General features: G+C 49.4%; 1 protein-coding gene across 1 annotated transcript; it reads left to right on the top strand.

Annotated features, from left to right (window-relative positions):
* The first annotated feature begins 452 nt into the window (after nucleotides 1-452).
* CERCAM (cerebral endothelial cell adhesion molecule) lies at nucleotides 453-24,659 on the top strand. Its single transcript, XM_016189860.2, has 13 exons — nucleotides 453-708; nucleotides 2,052-2,162; nucleotides 2,329-2,446; nucleotides 5,568-5,702; nucleotides 5,870-6,074; nucleotides 12,173-12,292; nucleotides 12,511-12,587; nucleotides 12,689-12,795; nucleotides 13,990-14,122; nucleotides 20,774-20,901; nucleotides 21,088-21,291; nucleotides 21,637-21,889; nucleotides 24,164-24,659. The coding sequence occupies exons 1-12, from the start codon at nucleotides 512-514 to the stop codon at nucleotides 21,887-21,889; spliced, it is 1,788 nt and encodes a 595-aa protein (XP_016045346.1). The 5' UTR covers nucleotides 453-511; the 3' UTR covers nucleotides 24,164-24,659.

Consider the following 24,659-nt stretch of genomic DNA (forward strand, 5'->3'; position numbering starts at 1 on the left):
CAGGGGGCGCCCGCGGGCGACGGAGGTGCGGGAGTCTAGCAGCTGGTGCCAGTAGGTTGCAGAAGGGTCCGGCCCTGCGGGGCTGGGGCGAAGGCTGGAGGGCCCGGGGGTGTCCAGGGAAGCCAGCTATAGGGGTGTCAAGTGCGGCAGTGGAATCCGACTCCTCAAGTTGAACGCTCGTGGAATCAATCGGATCCTCTGCCGCCAGGGCAGCTCGAATGCGGTCACTCCCAGACCCTGCCCTCTGCCCCCCTTCCCTTCTCGAGTGTCCCAGCAGAGGGGGCTGCTCCCGTGTCCCATCTGACCCTCCATGTCATGGCCAAGGGGTGGACGCTTGAGCAGCTACGTTTAGGAATGGAGAGAAGGAGCCCACACTTTGGGGGGTGCGGTTCGCCGACCCCCTTCCGGGCCCTTCCCGCCCCGCCCTGCCTCAAGGCCCCGCCCCGCCTCAGGCCGGGTCCTCATCCAGGGCGGGCGCGGAGCCCTGGGGGCCGCCGCCCGAGCTCCCGCCATGCGCGCTGCTCCAGCCACCCCGCTGCTCCCGCTACTGCTTCTGCTGGGGCCGAGCCTGGGGGATGCGGGCGCTTCCCAGCCACCGCTGCCCGCCGTGGTGCTGGCCATTCTGGCCCGCAATGCCGAGCACTCTCTGCCCCACTACTTGGGCGCGCTGGAGCGGCTGGACTACCCCCGGGCCCGGCTGGCCCTCTGGTGAGACACCCGGGCATTGGCACCTCCTGGCCATCGAGCGCCCACGGCCAGCCCCTTCCCCAGATAGCCACCCGCTCCCTGCCCAGACATCACCCAGACAGGCCCCTCCCCTGGTAGACAGGCCCTGTGCAGCCTGAGCCCCCAGATGAGAGCCCCTCACCCCTGCAGACCGATTTCTAAGGCTTTATATTGAGCCCATTCCTCATCCAATTTCCCCCCATCTCCCTCCCCCCCCCCCCCAGCTCTTGTCCTGACACCCAGAGCCCAGACTCATTCCCTGCCCTTTGAGATCTGTTTTTGACTTGGCTGGTCTGCATCCCTGAGGTACGACAGTGGGGGATTCTTGGAGGCCAGTTGGGTGCTGTCAGCTCTGGGCTCTTGCTTTCTGCAGAGGAGTTAAACTATCCCCCATTCCCCCAGTTCTCTTGGGAGAGAGACTGGGTCCTACAGCGGTGGCACCACTACCCTGGACTCTGTCCCTACAGGGGTCCCCTCAGGCCACTGGACTTAAAAGTCACAGTCTGTGAAAGCCAGGATAGGGAGGAGCCCCAAACTGAGGTTGGGGGCCAACTGAGAGACATGTCAGACTACCCCTTACCACTCACCACAACTGGATTGGAGGTGGAGTTTGGGCCCTAGGAATGCTGCCCGCAATCACCACAGTTTGGGAGCTAGTGAGTTCCCACCCCTGCAGGACTGGACACGTAGTTAGTCTTCACATCTGGTGAACTGACTTAAAGGGGCAGTGCTACCTAAAACCTGGGCTCTTGTCTGAACCCCCTCATCCCCACTGCCATTGTCACAGAAGCCCCTTCCTGGAAGTAAAGAGTGTGTGCTTTGTGATCCTAAAACGTGGACCCATCAGGGACACTCAGAGTGAGGTTTGGTTCTTATTACAACTCTCAGTGGATGGAAGCAGTGATTTTTTTTGTGTGTGTGTGAAGTCATGACTCAAAGAGGTAAAGAGGCTGATCTCTGGTCACACAGACAGGAAGGACAGAAGCTAGGGAATGAACAGAGCAGGTGTGATCCTCAAAAGCAAGGAACTTTGCATGTTTCCAAATGTATTCAAACCCAACTAGGTGGGGGCAGCTTATTGTTATGGGGCAAGAAAGTGAAGCCTGGAGAGGGACATGCCTGGCCTGAGGTCACACAGCTGGTTGAAGACTGAGCAGGACCTGCCTGCCTGCCTGCCTGCCTTTCAGCCCCTCTTCTAGCACCCCTCCCTCCACTGCTTCCAGAGCTGGTGACTGGAGCTGGAAGAAGTGGTCTGAAGGCTGCCTCTGGGTTCGGTCCTTCTGTGTCTGTGTCCTTTACCCCTTTCTCCCTGTTTCCCCTTCCAGGTGTGCCACTGACCATAATGTGGACAACACCACGGAGATGCTGCGGGAATGGCTGACCGCCGTGCGTGATGACTATGCAGCCGTGATCTGGAGGCCTGAAGGAGAGCCCAGGTGGCAATCTGGGGGAAGGTTCTGGGAAAGAGAGGCTCAGCCACAACCTGGAGAGGACAAGGGACAGCGTCAAGCCATAATCTGCAGGCCAGGGCTCTATACATTGCCCCTCGGAGAGGGAGAGGCATGTGCCATGTAGGACCAGCTCGTCTTTTTACTTCCCCAGGTCCTTCCCAGATGAAGAGAGCCCTAAACATTGGACCAAAGAAAGGCACCAGTTTCTGATGGAGCTGAAGCAGGAAGCCTTGACTTTCGCCAGGGGCTGGGGGGCAGACTATATTTTGGTAAGAGAACCTTGAGTAGGATTGGGTTTCTTCCAGATGGGGGTACCTGTCCCTGACAAAAACCTTGGTGTGATTTGACCACCTGTAGGTTGGATGCTTCAAAATAGCAAATGGAATTAGATCACCGACCAAATATGAGTTTGAGTCCTTGAATCCCTCCCTATGCATGAGCTCAGGCTAGATATTAGGCTTGGATTCCTGAGATAAGTCCCCTGCATATATACCTAGCTGGGTATTATATTTTACTAGAGCACTGCTCAATTGTGGTTTATGTTGGTTTTGGGGTTAAACCTGGGACCTTGGAGCCTCAGGCATGGTAGTCTTTTGCAGAACCACTTATGCTATTCCCCCCTCTCCACATCCTAATTGGAGTATATTTCTGAACTAAAGTCCAAAGTAAAAACTGAATTTAGTCTTCTTATCCAAAAAAAAACCAAAACAAACATACAAAAAACCAGTGCTCCCGGTAGCCTTTTGGATATACTAAGCCAGATCTTAGATAGATGTGTGTATGTAGGTTGTATTCATTTATTTTTGGTGCCAGGTGCCATGTTGCTATGCTGTTCCTCTTGGAAGACTTGCCCCACACACACACCATTTAGTTTCAGGTAGAGGCAAAAGGGAGAGAGGGACTGGGAGCTTACTCACTCGGTAGAGTGCACACCTTACCATGTGGGAGGAGCCTTGGCTACCACAGAGGAGTTCCTACACAGGGGGAGCTTATGAGTGATGGTGACGTGCTAAAGTGTCTCTCCCTTTTGTGTCCCTCACCCTCTAAGAAGAAAGAGTTTATGGTGACCTGGCAGTGGTGCACCTGCTTAGTCACACATATCACCAAGTGCAAGGACCTGGGTTTGAGCCCCTCCCCACCTTCAGCAGGTCCGCTTCATGAGTGATGAAGCAGGTCTGCAGGTTGTCTATCTTTCTCTCCCTCTATTTCCCCCACTCTCTCTCAGTTTCTCTCTATCCTATCTAATCAAAATTAGAAAGGAAAAAAAAAAAGGAAAAAATGTCTGCCAGGAGCAGTGGATTTGTAGTGTAGACACTGAGCCCCAGCAATAGCCCTGGAGGCAAAACAAACCCAGAATTATGAGTTTACATGTATCTGTAGAATTGTACAGGTGTGGAGCCCTGGCACCAAAACATGAAAAAAGGAAAGACTTTCATGCGCGAGGCTCTGAGATCCTAGAGTCACTCCCTAACTCCTCCATAAGCCAGAGATGAGCAGTAGTCTACTAATAAATAAATAAGATAGTAGATCTCTTTCTGGACCAACAATTTATCTGCGGCACTGGCTCAGGATCCAGAGATGAAGCCTGAGATGCTGGTTTAAGGACTTCATCTGAAGGGGCCAGGAGGTGGCTCACCCAGTGGAGTAAAGACTTTATCATGAATATGAGCCCCCAAGCACATGAGAGGGCTGTTAATGGCAGCAGAAGGGGGTTTATGAATGGTATAAAGGTACTATAGTATCTCCTCTTTCCTTTTTTAAAAATTATTTAATTAATTTATTTTTAATATTTATTCCCATTTGTTACCCTTGTTTTATTGTTGTAGTTATTGTTGCTGCTGTTGTTGGGTAGGACAAAGAGAAATGGAGAGGGGAGGGGATGATGGGGAGAGAAAGACACCTGCAGACCTGCTTCACTGCTTCTGAAGCAACTTCCCTGCAGGTGGGGAGCCAGGGGCTTGAACCAGAATCTTTATGACAGTCCTTGCACATGTGCTTAACCCGCTGAGCTACCACAGTGACTCCCTATTTTATTTATTTATTTATTTTAAAAATACTTATTTATTCCCTTTTGTTGTTTTATTGTTGTAGTCATTGTTGAATAGGACAGAGAGAAATAGAGAGAGGAGGGGAAGACAGAGATGGGTCTCCCCACCTGCAGACCTGCTTCACAGCTTGTGAAGTGACTCCCCTGCAGGTGGGGAGCCAGGGGCTCGAACTGGGATCCTTATGCTAGTCTTTGCACTTTGCGCCACGTGCGCTTAGCCCACTGAGCTACCACCTGACTCCTTATTTTATTTATTTTTAATGAAAGAAAGATATACACACACACACACAAAGAGAGAGTAGTCTGGGAGGTGGAGCAGCGGTTAAAGCATTGGACTCTTGGGGGCTGGGCAGTAGCACAGCGGGTTAAGCGCACATGGCGCGAAGTGCAGGACCAGTGTAAGGATCCCAGTTCAAGCCCATGGTTCCCCACCTGCAGGGGGTTCACTTTATAAGCGATGAAGTAAGTCTGCAGGTGTCTATCTCTTCCCCTCTCTGTCTTCCCCTTTTCTCTCGATTTCTCTCTGTCCTATCCAACAACAACAGCAATAACAACAACGATAAACAACAAGGGCAACAAAGGGAAAAAATTGCCTCCAGGAGCAGTGGATTTGTAGTGCAGGCACTGAGCCCTAGCAATAACCCTGGAGGAAAAAAAAAAAAAAAAAAGCATTGGTCTCTCAAGCGTAAGGTCCCGAGTTCATCCCTGGCAGCACATGAACCAGAGAGGTGTCTGGTTCTTTCTCTCTCTCCTCCTATCTTTCTCATTAACAGATAAATAAAATCTTAGAGAGAGCGAGAGAGAGAGACCAGAGCACTGCTCAGCTCTTACCTATGGTAGTGCTGAGGACTGAACCTGGGACCTCTGAGCCTCAGGCATGGAAGTGTTTTGCATAACTTGTATGCTGTCTCCCCAGTGCACAGATCTTTTTAAAATTTTGTTATTATCTTATTATTATTAATATTATTTATTGGATAGAGACAGCCAGAAATAGAGAGGAAAGGGGTGATAGAGAGGGAGAGAGAAAGAGAGACACGTGCAGCCCTGTTTCACCACTTGTGAAGCTTTCCCCCTGCAGGTGGGGACTAGAGGCTCAAACCTGGGTCCTTGTGCACTGTAACATGTGTGCTTAACCAAGTGTGCCACCATCCAGCCCCTCAGACCTATTAAGACCTTTCAAAAGGATCTCTGTTGGATCCTGGCTCTCTGTGTGTGTGTGTGTGTGTGTGTGTGTGTGTGTGTGTGTGTTTGTGTGTGTCTGTGTGTAATCACATTCATTGAACTTGGGGGTACCACAGCTTGAGAAGGCAAGGGCCTGTAACATCCCTCCCCTCCCCTCTAAGTTTGCAGATACAGACAATATTCTGACCAACAACCAGACACTGAGGCTCCTGATACAGCAGGGGCTGCCTGTGGTGGCCCCAATGCTGGACTCCCAGACCTACTACTCCAATTTCTGGTGTGGAATCACCCCACAGGTGAGTTGGAGGGTGGTGATGAGGGGCCTGGGGGCTAATGTCTCTGGTGGGAGGAGCAAAGTTAACAGAGAACTTGAAGCTTCATGGGATCTATGGGCTCTGGTGGGGTGAACAGTGTTCTGGGAGTACAGGGGACCTTGTCACAGCCTGGGCAACCCTTTCCCTAGGGCTACTACCGCCGTACGGCCGAGTACTTTCCCACCAAGAACCGCCAGCACCAGGGCTGCTTCCGGGTCCCTATGGTCCACTCTACCTTCCTGGTCTCCCTACGGGATGAGGGGGTATCTCAGCTTGCCTTCTACCCTCCTCACCCCAACTACACCTGGCCCTTTGATGACATCATCGTTTTTGCCTACGCCTGTCAGGCTGCTGGTGAGGACCCACAATCTCCAACATTCCCTGGAGCCTCCAGGCTTCTGCATGTGCCTTTCCCTCTGCTTCACGTGCCCTTCTAGCTCCCCAAGTTCATTTGTTTCTTCTTTTGGGTTGTGGCCTTTTTATGGCCCTGTGCCCCAGTAGAAGCCCTTTAGGCTGTCTCCATCATAACACTTGCATGTGCTCCTTCATTCAGATGTGAAGGAAGCATCTACCATGTACCAGGCACAAGGACAGAGGAGTGAGCAAACTCAGGATGTCCCTGCCCTCCTGAAACCTTCTGTCCAGCCCATGAAAATGTCACACATATCAATGTCCACTCACTACTGTGATGGGAAGAACTGCGGCTTGATTCAAGGTGCTCTAGGAGCCTAGGCTAGAGCCAGTCTCAAAGTCAGGGATGGCTTCCAGAGGAAGTGAACATTGGAGTTGAGATTGAAAGTGGGGCAGGCATGGGTGAGGCAGATAGAGTAGAAAAGAGCCTCTCTGGCAATGGGGCAGGCAGGTGCAAAGGTCCTGTGGTTACAAGGGAACACAAGTAGGATAGACAGCATAAGGGCTATGCAAAGAGACTCTTGCCTGAGGCTCCGAAGTCCCAGGTTCAATCCCCTGCACCACTATAAGCCAGAGCTGAGCAGTGTTCTGGTAAAAAATAAATAGATAAGGGGGTCAGGCGGTAGCATAGTGGGTTAAGCACAAGGACCAGCATAAGGACCCCGGTTCGAACCCCCGGCTCCCCACCTGCAGGGGAGTCGCTTCACAAGCAGTGAAGCAGGTCTGCAGGTGTCTTTCTCTCCCCCTCTCTGTCTTCCGCTCCTCTCTCCATTTCTCTCTGTCCTATCCAATAACAACGAAATTAATAACAACAACAACAATAATAACCACAACAGCAATCAAATAACAAGGGCAACAAAAGAGGAAAAAAATAGCCTCCAGGAGCAGTGGATTTGTGGTGCAGGCACCTAGCCCCAGCAGTAACCCTGGAGGCAAAAATAAATAAATAAATAAATAAATAAAATTAAAAAAGAAAAGGAACAACAAGCACAGGAGCACAGTAAGCAGCAGAAGCACAGGGCAGACCAAAGGCATAGTGTAGGCTGAGGCAGGAAAGACAGGCAGAGAGCAACAGAGAAGGGAGAGATACCTCAGCACTGCTATTCACTTGTGAAGCTTCCCGTGTGTGGCTCCCTTGCAGTGCTTGGGGCTTGAACTTGAGTCTTCACACTTTTACCAGGTGAGCTATCACCCAGCCTCAGGGCTAACTTTTTTCTCAGTGAAGAAAATTTATTAATGGAACAATGGGTGAAAGTTAGGAAGAAAGAAAACAGTGAGGTAGGAAATATACTCCATATGCAGTGGGCAGTACTCAGGAATAAAATGCTTAACTTTTTTTTTTTTTCCTCCAGGGTTATTGCTGGGCTCGGTGCCTGCACCATGAATCCACCGCTCCTGGAGGCCATTTTCCCCCCTTTTTGTTGCCCTTGTTGTAGCCTCGTTGTGGTTATTATTATTGCCATTGTTGATGTTGTTCGTTGTTGGATAGGACAGAGAGAAATGGAGAGAGGAGGGGAAGACAGAGGGGGAGAGAAAGAGAGACACCTGCAGACCTGCCTCACCGCCTGTGAAGCGACTCCCCTGCAGGTGGGGAGCCGGGGGCTCGAACCGGGTTCCTTACGCCGGTCCCTGCGCTTTGCGCCACATGCACTTAACCCATTGCACCACTGCCCGACCCCCTAACTTTTTAAAAAAGAATTTATTTATTTATTCATGAGACAGATAGGAGGAGATAAAGAACCAGACATCACTCTGGTACATGTGCTGCCGGGGATCAAACTCAGGACCTTATGGTTGACAATCCAGTGCTTTATCCACTGCACCACCTCCTGGACCATGCTTAACATTTTTAAGAAGAGCACTGCTCTGCTCTGGCTTATGACAGTTCTGGGGAGTGAAGCTGGGACTGCCTGGCCTCAGGCATGAGAGTCTTTTTACATATCTTCTTGCCTATCCTATATTTCAAATAATTGTTTTTTCCCCTAAGAGTTATTTATGAGGGAGAGGAAGAACCAGATCAGCACTCTGGCACATGATATGCTGGGACTCAAACTCAGGACCTCATGCCTGAAAGTCCAATGTTTTATCTACTGTGCCACCTCTCATGGCCACCACAATGGCTTATTTGTATGAGTAAGAAAGAGAGAAGTCGGGAGTCGGGCTGTAGCGCAGCGGGTTAAGCGCAGGTGGCGCAAAGCACAAGGACCGGCATAAGGATCCCGGTTCGAACCCCACCTGCAGGGGAGCCGCTTCACAGGCAGTGAAGCAGGTCTGCAGGTGTCTATCTTTCTCTCCTCCTCTCTGTCTTCCCCTCCTCTCTCCATTTCTCTCTGTCCTATCCAACAACGACAACAACAATAATAACTACAACAATAAAACAACAAGGGCAACAAAAGGGAATAAATAAATAAATAAAAATAAATATAAAAAAAAAAGAAAGAGAGAAGTCAGATTACTGCTCAGCTGTGATAGGCACAGTGCCGGGGATTGAACTTGGGGCTCTAGGCATACAAATCCTGTTGTGGTAGCTCCCTGGCCTTATTTTGTACTTTCATTTATTCATATTCCCTTCTTATTTTTTTAAAAAATTATTTATTGGACAGATAGGAGATAGGGAGAAAGAAAGAGAGGCACCTACAGCATTGCCTTATGGGTCATGAAGCTTTCCCTCTGTGGTGGGGATGAGGGATTGACCCCGGATCCTTACATATGGTAGCACATGTGCTCAATCAGTTATGCCACCACCAACAACCAGCATCCCCCCCCCTTTTTTTTTATATGAGAACACCTTTCTGTTTTGGCTGTTGGATCTAGCTTGAGTCCTCTCACATCCAAATCTTGTGTGCTTCCTACCACCTATTCTATGTTTTCAGAGAGAGATAGATGGAGGAAGAAACAGCAAAGCACTGGTCCACTATCTGTGGAGCTCCAGCTCTTTTCATTTTTGGTGCTGTTCATGGTGCTTCCGCCTACTAATGGGAGTGAAATCCAGGGCCTTGCACACAGAAGACATGTACTTCAGGGGAAAAGTACACAGCGGGTTAAGTGCACATGGCGTGAAGTGCAGGGACAGGTGTAGGGATCCAGCTCCCCACATGCAGGGGGTCGCTTCATGAGTGATGAAGCAGGTCTGCAGGTGTCTAGCTTTCTCTCCTCCCCCCTCTGTCTTCCCCTCCTCTCTCGATTTCTCTCTGTCATATCCAACAACAACAGCAGTGGCAACAATAACAGTAACAACAACAAGGGCAACAAAATGGGAAAAATGGCCTCCAGCAATAACTCTGGAGGCAAAAAAAAAAGACATGTACTCTGCCTTGAACTTCCTCCTAGTCCCTTGGGGTTAACTTTTAGAGGCCCATGCATAGCACCTGACCCCAGAAGTTCACAGCCTACAGAAGATGAAGTATGGGGGTCAGGCACAGTGGGTTAAGCGCACATGGTGCAAAGCGCTAGGACCAGTGGATATCAGTTAGAGCCCATGGCTCCCCACCTGCAGGGGGTCTCTTCACAGGTAGTGAAGCAGGTCTACACTTGTCTATCTTTCTTTCCTCTCTGTCTTCCCCTCTTCTCTCCATTTCTCTTTGTCCTATCCAACAACAATGACATCAGTAAAACAATAATAAAAACCACAACAACGATAAAACAAGAGCAACAAAAGGAAAAAAATAGCCTCCAGGAGCAGTGGATTTGTGGTGCAGGCACCAAGCCCCAGCAATAACCCTAGAGGCAAAAAAAAAAAAAAAAAGAAAAGAAAAGAAAGAAAGAAAGAAAGAAAGAAAGAAAGAAAGAAAATAAAAGAAAGAAGAAGTATGAAGTATAGCGAAGTATCAATAATTATCAGACTGAAGTGATAGTTCACTGACTAGAGTACATGCCTTGCCATGAGTACAGCCCAGGTTTGAACACTGGCACCACATGGGAAATGCTTTGGCACTGAAGGAAGCTCCAGTGTTGTGGTGTCTCTCTGAATGAAAAGGCAGACCATAATGGTGAAACTGCACATGTGTGCAGCCCTGGTTCCACAAAATAAAATTATAATATAGGTGATAAATATTGAAGATATTTATTTAGTTAGTTACTTATTTATTATTATCATGCCTTCACTGGGGTTTCCTGCTTGTCCATCCAGATTCCACTTGATACTGGTTGGTTGGTTCTCTCTCTCTCTCTCTCTCTCTCTCTCTCTCTCACACACACACACACACACACACAGAGCAGGTGAAAGATGGAGAGGCACAGAGAAGGTGCGACACCACAGCACTAATTGAAATTTCTCATTGGTATGGTGTTCCCATGTGGAAGCTGGGGGCTTGAACCCAGGTCCTCATGCATGGTAAGTTCTACAAGGTGAGTTATCTCCTGGCCACCTTGAAGGCATTTTAAAAAGGCCCCTAAGGGGAAGACAGCACAGTGGGGTTAAGTATAGGACAGACCTAGGCCAAAGTGATGGTTCTGGATCATCATGAGATGGTGGTGCTGGGCAGAGGCTGGAGAGAGTTCAGAGGTGGAGTAGCTAGGTGGCATCAGATGCTTGTAGTCAGGTGGAGTCTGCCTCCTCTCCCCTCCCGGTGATGCCCCAGAGGGCAAGGACTCTGCCTTGCTCAGCCCTGTCTGCCCTGGCAGGTCTTTTATTTATGTATATTGAATAAATAGGCCATCTCACCAGAAAGGGTTCTTTTTTTTAATATATTTTTTTATTGTTGTAGTTATTATTGTTGTTGTTATTGATGTCTTCATTGTTGGACAGGGCAGAGAGAAATGGAGAGAGGAGGGGAAGACAGAGGGGGACAGAAAGACAGACACCGGGGCCGGGTGGTGGCCTGGTTGAGCGCACAGGTTACAGTGCTTAAGGACCCGGGTTCGAGCCCCCAGTTCCCACCTGCAAGGGGAAAGCTTCACAAGGGGTGAAGCAGGTCTGCAGCTGTCTTTCTGTCTCTCTCCCTCTCTGTCTCCCCTACCTTCTCAATTTCTGGCTGTCTCTATCCATTAATAAAGATACTAAAAAAGGTTTTTTAAAAAAGAAGGAAATACCTGCTTCACCGCCTGTGAAGTGACTCCCCTGCAGGTGGGGAGCTGGGGGCCCGAACCGGGATTCTTACCATGGTCCTTGCGCTTTGCGCCACCTGCGCTTAACCCGCTGCGCTACCCCCGACTCCCCCAGAAAGGGTTCTTGCAGCAGTAGATGATGGTAGAGCACACACATTATCATGTACAAGGCTCAGGTGCATGTCCCCAGCCCCACCTTCAGGGAGAAGCTTCAAGAGGAGTGGAACAGTACTGCAAGTCTCCCTCTCTCCCCCTTTGACTACCTCCCCTCCATTTTCAATTTCTCTGTTCTATCAAATAAAATATCAAATCGGGGGGGTCAGGTGGTGGCGCAACAGGTTAAGCGCAAGTGGTGCTAAGTGCAAGGACTGATGCAAAGATCTTGGTTTGAGCCCCTGGCTCACCACCTGCAGAGGGGTGGCTTCACGAGTGGTGAAGCGGGTCTGCAGGTGTTTATCTTTCTCTCCCTCTCTATCTTCCCCTCCTCTCTCCATTTCTTTCTGTCCTATCCAACAACAACGATGTCAGTAACAACAACAACAATAATAATAAGCACAACAATGATAAAACAAGGGCAACAAAAGGGGGAAAAATGGCCTCCAGCAGCAGTGAGCAGCACTGAGCAGTGGTGCAGCACTGAGCTCCAGCAATAACCCCAGAGGCAAAAAAAAAAAATTAAATTATCAAATAATAGAAAGGAAGGATGGAAGGAAGGAAGGAAGAAAGAAAGAAAGGGGGAAAGGGCCACCGGAAGTGGTAGATTCATCACTGAGCCCCAGAGATAGATAAGTCTGGTGGAAAAAAAAAAGAGAGAGAGAGAGAAGAGGAAGAATAAGAAAAAGAGAAGAAGAGTTCTTGAAGTGTTCAAGTAAAGCCATTTCTCTCTCCTATCCCACAGGGGACACATGTCCCAGAGAGGACACACTGAGTGTTCTCTGGACAGACTGGCCCCCTCAGCTGGGTCCTTAGGGCACTCACAGGGACTCTGTTCACAGGAGTCCCGGTCCATGTGTGCAACGAGCACCGTTATGGGTACATGAATGTGCCTGTGAAATCCCACCAGGGCCTGGAGGACGAGAGGATCAACTTCATCCACCTCATCCTGGAAGCTCTTGGTGGGTGCCCCCACTTTTCCTGGGCCCTGGACTTCCCTGGGTCCCATCCTGGCCCCTGACTCTGAGCAAGTTCCTTCCAGGTGGGGCTGAGGTCTGGGGGGAGGGGGTCCCCTTCACTGAACCTCCTGCTGAGGGCACAGGAAGGGGGCTGTAGGGAGGGGGCATCGTTGCTGATAAGAGCCAGGTGGCGCCTAATGATGGGGTGTTTGCCTCTGCAGTGGATGGTCCCCCCATGTGGGCTTCAGCTCATGTGTCTCGGCCTCCAAAAAGGCTCAGCAAGATGGGGTTTGATGAGGTAAGTCAGGCTTGGATTCAGGAAGTGGGTGGACTCTCCCGTTCCCCCAAGACCCCCCTCCTCTCACATCTCCTGGTCACCATAAGCCCTGCCTCTTCCAGGTCTTTGTTATCAGCCTGACCCGTAGGCTTGACCGCCGTGAGCGCATGCTGAGCTCACTCTGGGAGATGGAGATCTCTGCGCGTGTTGTGGATGCAGTGGATGGCCAGTGAGACTCCCTAGGGAGCGGCCCTGGGAGTGGGAGGAGCAGATGAATTAATCCAATGAGCTTCTTGTCCCCAGAATTATTGAAAACAGAAACAAGCAGACAGAAACAAGCCTGATGCCACTGGAGAGAGCAGAAGTGCAGGGGGCAGGGGGTGGTGTGTGTGTGTGTATCTGTTTAGCAAGCTGTCACCTCCATCAAGTGAACATCTCTTTTTAAAAAATTTATTTACTTATTTCCCCCTTTGTTTTTTTATTGTTGTTGTAGTTATTATTATTATTGATGCCATTGTTGTTGGATAGGACAGAGAGAAATGGAGAGAGGAGGGGAAGACAGAGAGGGGGAGAGAAAGATAGACACCTGCAGACCTGCTTCACCACCTCTGAAGCGACTCCCCTGCAGATGGGGAGCCGGGGACTCAAACTGGGATCTTTGCGCCAGTCCTTGCACTTAGCACCATTTGCGCTTAATCCACTATGTTACCGCCTGACTCCCAAGTGACCATCTCTTAGCCTGATGACAAAAAAAACAAAAAAACAAAACTGTGCCTTCCTCTTGGGCTTTTGTAAGGGTTAGGTGAAGACTTCCTTCCATAGGAAGAATTGAAAAGATGTGGTCTCTGTCTCTTCCTGTCAAGATTGTTCTTCTCCACCATGCACCTGAGTCTCTGTTGACTGAGGTGGGAACAACCAGTTTTGCTGTTTGTTGCCTTGTGTTTTTGTTTGTTTGTTTTTAGATACAGGGTGAGAAAGCAAGAGAGACACAGAGAAGAGAGAAACCACAGCACTGCTTCACCACTCATGAAGGTTCCTCTTTGCATGCTGCTCCCATGTGGTAGCCAGAGGCTCAAACCTGGGAAAACTGCTCTACCAAGGGCACTGTCTCCCTGGCCCACCACCTCTAGCCCGTTTGACCACAAGATATCCATCCTTTGCTTAAAACTTTGCCCCAGAAGTTCTTCTCATGCTTCCCACCCACATTCATTCTGGAGTGCCTCTCCCTCAAGCTTCTGCCCTCCCCTGAGGGTTATTCCTGCCTTAGATGGCTTGGTTTCCTAAGTCCAGATGGCTTCAACCAGACAAAGTATTGCTAGTAACATGCCAGACTGTACAGTGACTGATTCCAACAAGCCCTCCCAGCCCCCCCCCCCTTGGGTCCCTAGCAAATACCCTTCTTCCCCATTATATCCATCTCCAGGATGCTCAACAGCAGTGTCCTGAGGAAGCTTGGTGTGGACCTGCTTCCCGGCTACCAGGACCCCTACTCAGGCCGCACGCTGACCAAGGGTGAGGTGGGCTGCTTCCTGAGCCACTACTCCATCTGGGAGGAGGTAAGGAGCCCCCTGGGGGTGGCCCATGGGGATATTGGTGGAAGAACACACACTTTCCTTTTTTCAGTATTTTATATTTTTCTTTAGTGAGAGAGATGGGGGGGGGCACCAGATCACTGCTTAGCTGTGGCTCATGGTGATGCTACAGATTGAACCTGGGTCTCCTCAGCCCAAGAATGAAGGCCCATCAGCACTTTAAACCTGTCTGCAAGTCTAGACCTGTGTGTATTGCAGTTTCTGTGGGGCACCTGCTCTGCACTAGGAGCTGCCCTGCCCTGGAAGTGCAATGGTGAGCAAAAAAAAACGGAGTACTGGCCTGACTGCTGCTCAGAGACCAGAAATCAAGAAGGAACGGCAGGGTGATCTCCTGGTGCCTTATTTATTTTAAAATTTTACTACCTTCTCTTTCTTTCCTTTCTAAATTTATTTATTCATTATTTATTGATTAAGTTTTGCCACTAAGGTTATCACTGGGGTTCCATGCCTGCGTGATTCCATAGCTCCTGGTGGGCTTTTTTTTTTTTTTTTGCTTTTTTCTCTTTTTTATTAATGATTTACAAAATTATAAGATAATAAGGGTGTTGGATTTTTAAATTTTTTTTGTAGTGAGTAGGATACACAGAGAGAGAAAGAGATAGAAACACAGAAAGGAGAGACACCACAGCACTACTCCACTGCTCAGGATACTTCCACCCGTGGTGGTGGTAGAGCTCACCACAGTCCTCACACACAGCAAGTGGATGCTCCACTGAGGGAGCTCTCAGACCCCTTATTTATTTTCCACCAGAGCACCACTCAGTTCTCACTAGTGGTAGTAGGGGGGGTGATCATGATGATGATCTTAGACAAAGACAGAAATCAGAGAGGCAGAGAGAGGATGAAAGAGACCACAGCACTAAAGCTTCCTTCAGTGTAGTATGTGCTAGGCTTGAACCTGGGCCACATACAGGGCAAAACAGCACACTACCCAAGTGAGATATTTTGTTGGTCCCTGGGGATTACTTTTTAAAAAAATGTTTATTTATTTATTTATTTATTTATTTTCTCTATGGGGGAGCAGAGGAGTCAGAGCATTACCCTGACACATTTTTAAAATATTTTATTTATTTATTTATTCATTCATGAAGAAGATAGGAGGAGAGAGAAAGAACCAGACATCACTCTGGTACATGTGCTATTGGGGATTGAACTCAGGACCTCATGCTTGAGACTCCAATGCTTTATCAACTGCACCACCTCCCAGACCACTACATTGACAAATTCAATGCCAAGGATCAAATTCATGCTTGAGAATTCAACACTGTACTCACTGCACCATGTCCCAGGATGTAGGATTATTTTAGGATTGATTTCTTCACGGGAGGTGGTGCAGTGGCTAAAGCATTGGCCAATTAATCATCAAGTCCTAAGTTTGATCCCTGACATTGCACGTGCCAGAGAGATGTTCTAGTTCTCTCTTCTCTCTTCCCCTGCCCTTTCTCTCTCATATTAGTAAAGAAAAAAGTTTTTTTTTAATAATTTTTTAACATTTATTCCCTTTTGTTGCCCCCATTATTTTATTGTTGTAGTTATTATTGCTGTTATTGATGTTGTTGTTGGATAGGACAGAGAGAAATGGAGAGAGGAGGGGAAGACAGAGTGGGAGAGAAAGACAGACACCTGCAGACCTGCTTCACCACCTGTGAAGCAACTCCACTGCAGGGGGCGGGGAGCCAGGGGCTTGAACTGGGATCCTTACACTCCTCCTTGTGCTTTGTGCCACGTGCACTTAACCCACTGCTACCGCCCAACTCCCCCCCCAAAAAAACATATATATATATTTGCCTCCGGGGTTATTGCTGGGGCTCAGTGCCTGCACCACGAATCCACTGCTCCTGAAGGCCCTCCCCCCCTTTTGTTGCCCTTGTTGTAGCCTTGTTGTGGTTATTTTTGTTGTTGTTGTCATTCGTTGTTGGATAGGACAGAGAGAAATGGAGAGAGGAGGGGAAGACAGAGAGGGGGAGAGAAAGAGAGACACCTGCAGACCTGCTTCACTGCCTGTGAAGCGACTCCCCAGCAGGTGGGGAGCCAGGGGCTTGAACCGGGGTCCTTGCGCTTTGCGCCACTTGTGTTTAACCCACTGCGCTACAGCCCGACCCCCCCCCAATTTTTTTTAACAAGACTTACTGGAGCTGGGTGGTGGTGCACCTGGTTGAGCGCACATGTTACAATGCTCAAGGACCCGGGTTCAAGCCTCCGGTCCCTATTTGCAGAGGGAAAGCTTCACAAGTGGTGAAATAAATAAAGATAGTTTAAAAAGGAGGAGGGGGGGAGGAGGAGGAGGGGAGGGGGGAGGAGGAGGAGGGGAGGGGGGAGGAGGAGGAGGGGAGGGGGGAGGAGGAGGAGGGGGGAGGAGGAGGAGGAGGAGGGGAGGGGGGAGGAGGAGGAAGAGGAGGGGAGGGAGGAGGAAGGGGGAGGGGGGAGGAGGAGGGGAGGGGGGAGGAGGAAGGGAGGGGGGAGGAGGAGGGGAGGGGGGAGGAGGAGGGGAGGGGGGAGGAGGAGGGGGGAGGGGAGGAGGGGGAGGAGGAGGAGGGGGGAGGAGGAGAGGAGGAGGGGGGAGGAGGGGGAGGAGGAGGGGGGAGGAGGGGGAGGGGGAGGAGGAGGAGGGGGAGGAGGAGGAGACGATGGCATTGGGGCCCAGAGGTGGTGCACCTGGTTGAGTGCACACATTACAATTACAAGGGCCTGGGTTTGAGCCCCTGCTTCCCACAGGGCCTGCACTACGAACCTGCTGCTCCTAGAGGCCTTATTTTTTTTCTTTCCCCATTAAAAAAAATTATTTCCTTATTTATTCCCTTTTGTTGCCCTTGTTTTTTTTTATTGTTGTTGTTACTGATGTCGTCATTGCTGGATAGAACAGAGAGAAATGGAGAGAGGAGGGGAAGACAGAGGGGGAGAGAAAGACAGACACCTGCAGACCTGCTTCACTGCCTGTGACTCTCCTGCAAGTGAGGAGCCGGGGCCTCAAACCAGGATCCTTACGCAGGTCCTTGCATTGCGCCACCTGCGCTTAACCCGCTGCACTACTGCCTGACTCCCTTTTTAACCCATTTTACTGGATAGGATAGAGAAATTGAGAGGGGAGAGGATGATAGAGAGGGCCGAGTAAGCTAAGTCACCTGCAGACCTGCTTCACCACTTGTGAAGCGACGCCCCTGCAGGTGGGGAGCCTGGGGCTCCTTGCGCAGGTCTTTGCACTTCGTACTATGTGCGCTTAACTGGGTGTCCCACCACTGGGCCCCTTCTTTATCTCTCCTCCACTCCGAATTCCTCTCTATCATTTGTGAGTGTGTGTGTATTTTTTAAAATTTAATTTAGTTTTTAAACATATTTATTATTTATTTCCTTTTGTTGCCCTTGTTTTATTGTTGTTATGATTGATGTTGTTGTTGTTGGGTAGGACAGAGAGAAATGGAGAGAGGAGGGGAAGACAGAGAGGGGGAGAGAAAGATAGACACCTGCAGACCTGCTTCACCGCCTGTGAAGCGACTCCCCTGTAGGTGGGGAGCCGGGGACTCGAACTGGAATCCTTATGCTGGTCCTTGCGCTTTGTGCCACCTGCGCTTAACCCACTGCGCTACCGCCCGACTCCTTTTTAATTTCATTTTTATATTTATTTATTTTCCCTTTTGTTGCCCCTGTTGTTGTAGTTATTGTTGTTATTGATGTTGTCGTTAGATAGGACAGAGGACTGGAGAGAGGAGGGGAAGACGGGGGGGGGGGGGGAGAGAGAAAGACACCTGCAGACCTGCTTCACCACCTGTGAAGTGACTCCCCTGCAGATGGGGAGCCGGGGGCTCGAACCAGGATCCTTACACCATTCCCTGCACTACTTCGCGCCTCGTGCACTTAACCCGCTGCGCTACCACCTGACTCCCTGTGTGTGTATTTTTTTAAAATAACCCAGCAGTAGCACACCAGATTGTATACCTGAGGTCCCAGAAGCCCTAGGCTCAATCCCTGGTGCCACTATATGCCAGATCTGAGCAGTACCCTGGTCTCTCTGTCTCTCTCAAATAAGTCTTGTGGTCTGGGAGGTGGCACAGTGGTAAAGCTTTGGACTCTCACGCGTGAGGTCCTGAGTTTGATCTCCTGCAGCACATGTGCCAGAGTGTTGTCTGGTTCTTTCTCTCCTATCTTTTCATAAATAAATAAAATCTTTAAAAATAAATAAGTCTTTTAAAAACTAATTTAAAGCTCTATTTATTTGTTTAGTGGTTTCTTTTTTTAATATTTATTTATTTATTCCCTTTTGTTGCCCTTGTTGTTTTATTGTTGTAGTTATTAGTGTCCTTGTTGTTGGATAGGACAGAGAGAAATGGAGAGAGGAGGGGAAGACAGAGAGGAGGAGAGAAAGATAGACACCTGCAGACCTGCTTCACCACCTGTGAAGCGACTCCCCTGGTGGTGGGGAGCTGGGGGCTTGAACCGGGATCCTTACACTGGTCCTTGCGCTTTGTGCCACATGTGCTTAACCCACTGCGCTACCGCCTGACTCCCTATTTCCTTTTTTTAATATTTATTTATTTATTCCCTTTTGTTGCCCTTGTTGTTTTATTGTAGTTATTAGTGTCGTTGTTGTTGGATAGGACAGAGAGAAATGGAGAGAGGAGGGGAAGACAGAGAGGAGGAGAGAAAGATAGACACCTGCAGACCTGCTTCACCACCTGTGAAGGGACTCCCCTGCAGGTGGGGAGCCAGGGGCTCAAACCGGGATCCTTATACCAGTCCTTGCACTTGGCGTCACATGCACTTAACCCACTGCGCTACCACCCAACTCCCAAGGGTTTATTTCTATGAGAGAGATGTGAACATTGCTCAGCTCTGGCATATGGCAGGTTTCATAAGGGTTTTCTTTTTTTTAATTTTTTTAAATCTTTATTTATTTATTGCATAGAGACAGCCAGAAATCAAGAGGGAAGGGAGTGATAGGGAGAGAGACAGAGAGACACCTGCAGCCCTGCTTCATCACTTGCGAAGCTTTCCCCTGCAGGTGAGGACTGGGGGCTCGAACCTGGGTCCTTGCACATTGTAACATGTGTGCCACCACCTGCCCCCCCCATTTTTTTTTTAAATCATAAGGGTCTTCTACCTTTACTCGACCCAACTTTTTCTTTCACTTATTTATTTTGTTGTTGTTGGAGCTTCATTGCTCTAGATTGACTTTTCTTTCTTTCTTTTTCTTTCAATTTACTTTTTACTTATTATAGAGACAGAAACTAGTAGGAAAGGATAAGATAGTGAAGGAGAAAGAAACAGAGATACCTGCAGCATTGATTCACCACTTGTGAAGCCTCCCCCCTGCAGCTGGAAACTGGGGGCTTGAACCCAGGTCTTCGCTCATGGTAAAATGTGTGCTCAACCAAGCACATCACTGCCAGGCTCCAGATTGACTTTTTCATATATAGATAGACAGACACAGAGGAGGGGGTCAGGTGGTAGTGCACAGTAGAAACCACATGTTACAGACACAGAGGGAAAGACACCAAAGGAAATCATTGGAGGCTGGACTTGAACCCAGGATCACAATTATGGCAAAGCAGGCACGCTTTCAACATGAGGTATTTTGCTGGCCCCAGCACAGCTTCTTTTAAAAATTGGGAGGCAGAGGATCTGAACTTTGGTGTTTAGCAGATACAGGTTCAAATCCTGGTTCTGCCATTTCCTGGCTCTTGGTCCTTGGATGTATGGCTTTGCTCCCATCTCACCCCTCTCTTTACCAGAGCAGTGCTCAACTCTGGGTTATGGTGATGCCAGGGATTGAATTTGGGACCTCTGGTGCCTGAGGCATGAAAGTCCTCAGAAATCTCTGCACTATTTTTTTTCTTTTTCTAATTTTTTATGTTTATTTATTTTCCCTTTTGTTGCCCTTGTTTTTTATTGTTGTAGTTATTATTGTTGTTGTTATTGATGTTGTCGTTGTTAGACAGGACAGAGAGAAATGGAGAGAGGAGGGGAAGACAGGGGGAGAGAAAGACAGACACCTGCAGATCTGCTTCACCGCCTCTGAAACAACTCCCCTGCAGGTGGGGAGCCGGGGACTCGAACCAGCATCCTTACACTGATCCTTGCGCTTTGTACCATATGCACTTAACCTGCTGCGCTACCACCCGACTTCCATCTCTGCACTATTGACCAGGCCTCTTTCCAACTCTTTTTTTTTTCCTCCAGAGCACTGCTCAGCTCTGGCTTATAGTGTGGCAGAGGAATTGAATTTGGGGCTTCAGAGCCTTAGGCATGAGACTCTCTTTGTATAACCAATATACTGTCTACTCCCACCCTCCTTTCTACCTCTTTACCTTACTACAAAAATATCACACATCCTGCCTCTTGAGGTCCCTGCAGGTCAGCAACAGCACCTTGCCTCCTGAAGTGCAGCAGGGCTCAATAAATGTAGCAGGGGTTACAGCGGGTCCTACTGAGTCTACTTGGAACTGGGTTTGGGACGGAAGGGCTCAGATGTTGGAGCAACGCCATGGGCTTTTAGTCTCAGGCACTGTGTGCCCCAGCCAGCTTTGGAGCACCTGAGCCTTTGACCCATAACTGAGTCCAGGCGGCATGGAGACAGTCTGAATCTACAGAGCCACCTTCCCACCCAACTGTACACCCTAGGTGGTGGCTAGGGGGCTGACCCAGGTTGTGGTGTTTGAGGACGACGTTCGCTTTGAGAGCAACTTTCGGGGGCGGCTGGAGTGGCTGATGGAGGAAGTGAAGATGGAGAAACTTCCATGGGATTTAATGTAGGCAGGCTGTGACCCCAGGAACAAGGGGGGGGCGGAACCTGGGAGGGGGCCTGTCTCCTCCCACTGGGAACCCTGACCAACCCACCTCATCCTGGAACCTGGGCCCATTTGGTGGGGCCCTGAAGGGGCCCTGTGATTCTCCCACATCTACAATGACTCCTGGGACCTCCATGCTCTTTGCAGCTACCTTGGTCGCAAGCAGGTGAACCCTGAGGAGGAGGCGGCTGTGGAGGGACTGCCACGTCTGGTAGTGGCTGGGTACTCCTACTGGACACTGGCATACGTCCTGAGCCTGGCTGGTGCTCGCAAGCTGCTGGCTTCCCAGCCCCTGCGACGGATGCTGCCTGTGGATGAGTTCCTGCCTATCATGTTTGATCAGCATCCCAAGTGAGTGTTGGATAGGGGGGCAGCACAGGGTAATTACCTTTGTTGGGCAACTGGGGAAATAGGCTGGTGAGGATGAGTCACCTGTTTCAGGTCACCTGGGCTTAACCCAACCCAGCTTTGGAGTCAGACCTACCTGGGTTTGGATTTTGTGTTGCCCATGTGGGTTCTAGTGGTTCTCTTTATTTGTATAGCCTCAGTCTTCACATATGGACAATGGGGAGAGGAGATACCCAGGACTGGAGCAAGGGCAGTCAGATGTCCAGCTTCAGACAGGTGTGCAGTCTAGATGGGAGTAACCCCTGCATCCCCCTGGGATGAGATGGGAGCTTTCTTCCTATCTCACAGCAATCAGTATAAGGCTCACTTCTGGCCGAGGGACCTGCAAGCCTTCTCAGCCCGGCCTCTGCTTGCTGCCCCAACTCACTATGCCGGGGATGCAGAGTGGCTCAGCGACACGGAGACGTCCTCCGCCTGGGATGATGACAGTGGCCGCCTCATCAGCTGGAGTGGTTCTTACAAGGCCCTGCGTGACCCCCGCCTGGACCTGGTGGGCAGTGCTGGGCACAGTCTCCATCCTCTGCCCCGAGATGAGCTCTAGGTGAGGCCAGGGTTTAGGAGGGGGTCCCTTCCCTGTGGGCCTTGCTTGTGTCTCCCCCATCTGCAGCTGGGTCTTTTATCTTCTCCCTGTCTTCTCCCACCACCCTCCATCTCTCTGACTATCTGCCTCTGCATTTCTCTGTCCAGTTATTCAGTTATCCATTTCCCTTCTTCCTCTTCCTCCTTCACCTCCTCTTCCTCCTCCTCTTTCTTTCTTTCTTTCTTTCTTTCTTTCTTTTTTCTTTTTGAGAAGTTGAGGCCTCACACATGTAGTAGTTTCACCTTTTTCATTTAGAGAGACACAGGGGGCTGGGCGGTGGTGCACCATTAGGTGGATATAGTACTACACGAAAGGATACTCACATGGACCTGGGTTCAAGTCCCCTCTCCCCACCTTTGGGGGAACATTTCATGAGTGAAAAGGGTCTGCAGGTGTCTATCTTTCTCTCTCCATCTCTGTCTCTCCCTCCTCTCTCAATTCTCTGTCCTATCTAAAAAGAAAGAAAGAAAGAAAGAAAGAAAGAAAGAAAGAAAGAAAGAAAGAAAGAGAGAGAGAGAAAGAAAGAAAGAAAGAAAAGTGTTGCCAGAAGTGGTGGATTCATAGTGCTGGCACCAATCCCCAATGACTGGAGACAAAAACAAAACAAACAAATGAAAGAAAGAAAGTGAGACACAGAAAGAGAAAGAGAAATGGAGAAGCATCACAGCACTGGAGCTTTTTCTGGTACCATGGCACCTCCCATGTACTATGGGAGCTCAAACCTGGGCTGTGCCCATCACAAGACATATGCCCTGCACAGTGAGTTGTCTCTCCAGCCCTTTAAACACTTTTCCTACCTGCTCCCCCTTTTTGTTGGCATTGTTGTCACCAGAGTTTCACCCCTTCCAAGCTGACTTTTTCACACAGAAGGAGAGAGAGAGATCATAGCACTAGTGTGGTGGGGACTGGGCTCAAACCTGAATGGCTGCTTGACAAAGCAGGTGCACTGTCCAGGTGAGCTACGTCTCTGGTCCTTCTATCTGCCTTTTATCTCTGTTTGTTTGCCTCTGTCTCTACCCAGCTCTGACTCTGTGTCTCTGGCATTTTTCATTTTTATCTCTCACTATCTAATTTTACTATTTTCTCTCTCTTTTTTTTTTGCCTCCAGTGTTATCTCTGGGGCTCAGTGCCTGCACTACAAATGCCCTGCTCCTGGACCATTTTTTCCATTGTTGTTGCTGGATAGGACAGAGAGAAATTGAGAGAGGAGGGGAAGGCAGAGAGGGTGAGAGAAAGATAGACGCCTATAGACCTGCTTCACCACCTGTGAAGTAACCCTCCTATAGGTGAGGAGTTGGGGGCTCAAATTGGGATCCTTGTGCTAGTCCTTTCACTTTGTACTATATGCACTTAACCTGGTGCCTGGCCCCTTAATTCTACTATATATATATATTTTTTTTTTTTTTCCCCTCCAGGGTTATCGCTGGGGCTCGGTGCCTACACTACAAATCCACTGCTCCTAGCGGCTATTTTTCCCCCTTGTGTTGCCCTTGTTGTTTTATCGTTGTTATTATTGTTGTTACTGCTGTCACTGGATAGGACAAAGAGAAATGGAGAGAGGAGGGGAAGACAGAGAGGGGGAGAGATAGACACCTGCAGACCTGCTTCACTGCTTGTGAAGCAATCCCCTGCAGGTGGGGAGCTGGGGGCTTTAACTGGGATCCTTATGCTGGTCCTTGTGCTTTGTGCTTATGCTGGTCCTTGTGCTTTTATATTTTTATTTTATTTTATTTTTTTAAATTTTTTTATATTTATTTTATTTATTTATTCCCTTTTGTTGCCCTTGTTGTTTTACTGTTGTGGTTATTATTATTGTTGTTGTTGTTGTTGCTGGATAGGACAGAGAGAAATGGAGAGAGGGAGGGAAAGACAGAGAGGAGGACAGAAAGATAGACACCTGCAGACCTGCTTCACCGCCTGTGAAGTGACTCCCCTGCAGGTGGGGAGCCGGGGTTCGAACCGGGATCCTTATGCTGGTCCTTGTGCTTTGCGCCACCTGCGCTTAGCCCGCTGCACTACAGCCCGACTCCCATTTTATTTTATTTTATTTTATTTTATTTTATTTTATTTTATTATCAGAACACTACTCAGCTCTGGCTTATGGTGGTACAGGGGATTTGAACCTGGGACTTCAGAGCCTCAGGCATGAGTCTCTTTACATAAACATTATGCTATCTAACCCTGACCTACTGTTTTCTGTCTCTCCTCTTGCTGCCCCTGTCCCCCCACATCTAGGTGGTGGATCCCACAGTCCCAGGAACAGCTGACCAGGAAGCAGAGACTGCTGGTAGGCGTCACCTCCAGGAATCACAGTCCCAGTAGAGACCTGGCTGCCATCTTGGGCTGTGGCCACCCTGCCTTCTGGGTCCATCTCACATCAGGAGAAACCACTCAGAGATGGGTTCTATTTACCAAAGGTCATGTAGCAAAAGGAAAGAGCTTCTCTTAACCCAATCAGCCTGATGTAGGACCTGGCTGGAGGGAGTTTGAGAGCATCCAGGTTCAAACTGGGCTCACACCTCTCTTTGAGGACCCAGCAGCAGGGGTGCCTCTGCCTTCTTCTACCTCCACCTTGACCCCCTGTTCAGCTCAATGGTTGGGTCTCACCTACTTGGATCCACCCTTTTCCTGGCCAGTGGGAAGTACAGGAAGATGGAAAGGGGACCCTTTTATGCCTGGTCCTGGGTACATAGTAGGCCCTTAATAAAAGTCAGCTGGCATTTGCACTTTA

This window comes from Erinaceus europaeus, chromosome 10 (assembly GCF_950295315.1).
Source record: "Erinaceus europaeus chromosome 10, mEriEur2.1, whole genome shotgun sequence".
NCBI lineage: Eukaryota > Metazoa > Chordata > Mammalia > Eulipotyphla > Erinaceidae > Erinaceus > Erinaceus europaeus.